A 1800-nucleotide genomic window follows, 5' to 3' on the forward strand; every position below is an offset into this window, starting at 1 on the left:
AGTTTGCAGACATGGGGTGTCCTTTCCTGGGTCGGCCGATCGATTACGAGCAAAATATAATTCGCATAGCCTTACGCCAGGAGAGGATTTTAAGACTGCGATTGGATGTACTTTCATTCCCCGATGAATACCTACGCGAACGTTACCGTTTTTCATCACATTCAATAATTTATCTCACCAACATTCTCCATCCATACATTGCTAATGTAACACACCGTGGACGTGCTCTCAGAACAGACCAAATGATATGCGTTGCTCTCCGTTTCTTTGCCAACGGGAATTTCCTATACAACATTGGCGATGCAGAACATCTCGGAAAAGCAACAGTCTGCCGAGCCATAAGAAAAGTGGCCCTGGCACTGAAAGGCCTACTGCAGACCTACGTAGTCTTTCCTGGGCACAAACCTCTAAGGACCATCAAAGAGGAATTTCACATGATTTCAGGTGACTGATGTAGCACACATTCAGTTTAAGTCAATGAAGAAATTTGAAATCATGTGAATGACAATGTTCTCAGACTGGGATGAGTAAATCCTTTCCATTTTGCAGGATTTCCCAATGTGATTGGCTGCATTGATGGCACCCACATCCCCATCATAGCTCCATCCATTAATGAAGGAGATGTGAATAGTAAGTCATTCCACAGCATTAATGTGCAGGTAGATTTACTGTCTTAATAAGACTAAGCACAACTTTAAAATATTGCAGCTAATATCTCTTCTCTGCACTGGCAAGATTATATGTGATGCAGCACATTTGATCTCAAATGTGGAGGCCAAATGGCCTGGCTCGGTACATGACTCAAGGATATATTGCGAGTCTACCCTGAGCAACAGAGTTGCAAATGGTAAGTTAAGCTTTGAACAAATAACATAATACTCACAATGTACCCACTATATACTTACAGGAGAGTTTCATGGCCACCTGCTTGGTGACAGAGGGTACCCATGCCAGCCCACTCTGATGACCCCTTACCATGACCCTGAGCCGGGCCCTCAGCAGTGGTACAATGTGGCCCACTGCAGGACTAGAGCCCGGGTGGAGATGACCATAGGCATTCTCAAAGCCCGGTTCCAGTGCCTACGTAGACTGAGGGTAAAACCAGAGAGGGCATGTGATATTATTGTGGCATGTGTTGTTCTTCATAATATTGCCACTATTAGAGGAGAGCAACACCCTGCCGTACAAAACGACCCTGAGGACGACCATCCCCTCCAACCTGCAGATGTCCAAAATGGGAGAGAAGTCAGAGACATACTGTGCCGCACACACTTCCACCAACCCTGACATTGAAATAAACACAAATCATTACCATTTCATTTTGTCTTCTTTATGGCCTACAAATAGAAATGCAACAATTAATATTAATATATTGTTCTGACAATTAACACTCACTCACCTGTTACCATGCACCCACCTGCAGCTGGTGTTCTAGCAATTCAATTTCTAGATCCGTCTTCTTTATCTTCCGCCCCAAATACACCATCTCTTGGTCAGTTTTCTCCATTTGTTTTAACAAATGGAGTTTGTACAAGTCCTTAACTGGTAACTGGGAATACATTAGGATGACATTAAATCCCAGTTCTACACACAGAATTCACCTGCCATTTACTGAACATCTCACTGTCTGTAGCTGTGCTTTGGAGGTTGATGGACCCCTCTCCTGGCAAGGCTCATCCATGCTCTGATTAACAGGATCAGACTGTGCATTTAGTTTTTACATTCATTACTCTCATCACTTCAGTGTACATTTTAAACTGACAATTACACCCAAGACTGTAAATAAAGTACATGGAGAGA

At 43.3% G+C, this 1800-nt stretch overlaps 1 protein-coding gene across 1 annotated transcript; it reads left to right on the forward strand.

Moving 5' to 3' along the window:
- The first annotated feature begins 242 nt into the window (after positions 1-242).
- LOC136958051 (putative nuclease HARBI1) lies at positions 243-1287 on the forward strand. Its single transcript, XM_067252277.1, has 4 exons — positions 243-444; positions 550-659; positions 736-847; positions 908-1287. Exons 1-4 carry the CDS (start codon positions 243-245, stop codon positions 1285-1287), a joined length of 804 nt encoding a protein of 267 aa, XP_067108378.1.
- Positions 1288-1800: the final 513 nt, after the last annotated feature.

This window comes from Osmerus mordax, chromosome 15, assembly GCF_038355195.1.
Source record: "Osmerus mordax isolate fOsmMor3 chromosome 15, fOsmMor3.pri, whole genome shotgun sequence".
NCBI classification, from domain to species: domain Eukaryota; kingdom Metazoa; phylum Chordata; class Actinopteri; order Osmeriformes; family Osmeridae; genus Osmerus; species Osmerus mordax.

Excerpts from the sequence above, each read along its gene's own strand:
- LOC136958051 (XM_067252277.1), top strand. The coding sequence starts at position 243 with ATGATATGCGTTGCTCTCCGTTTCTTTGCCAACGGGAATTTCCTATAC. Across the intron at positions 445-549 it reads GGAATTTCACATGATTTCAG|GATTTCCCAATGTGATTGGC; the intron begins GTGACTGATGTA and ends TCCATTTTGCAG. Across the intron at positions 848-907 it reads GAGCAACAGAGTTGCAAATG|GAGAGTTTCATGGCCACCTG; the intron begins GTAAGTTAAGCT and ends ATATACTTACAG.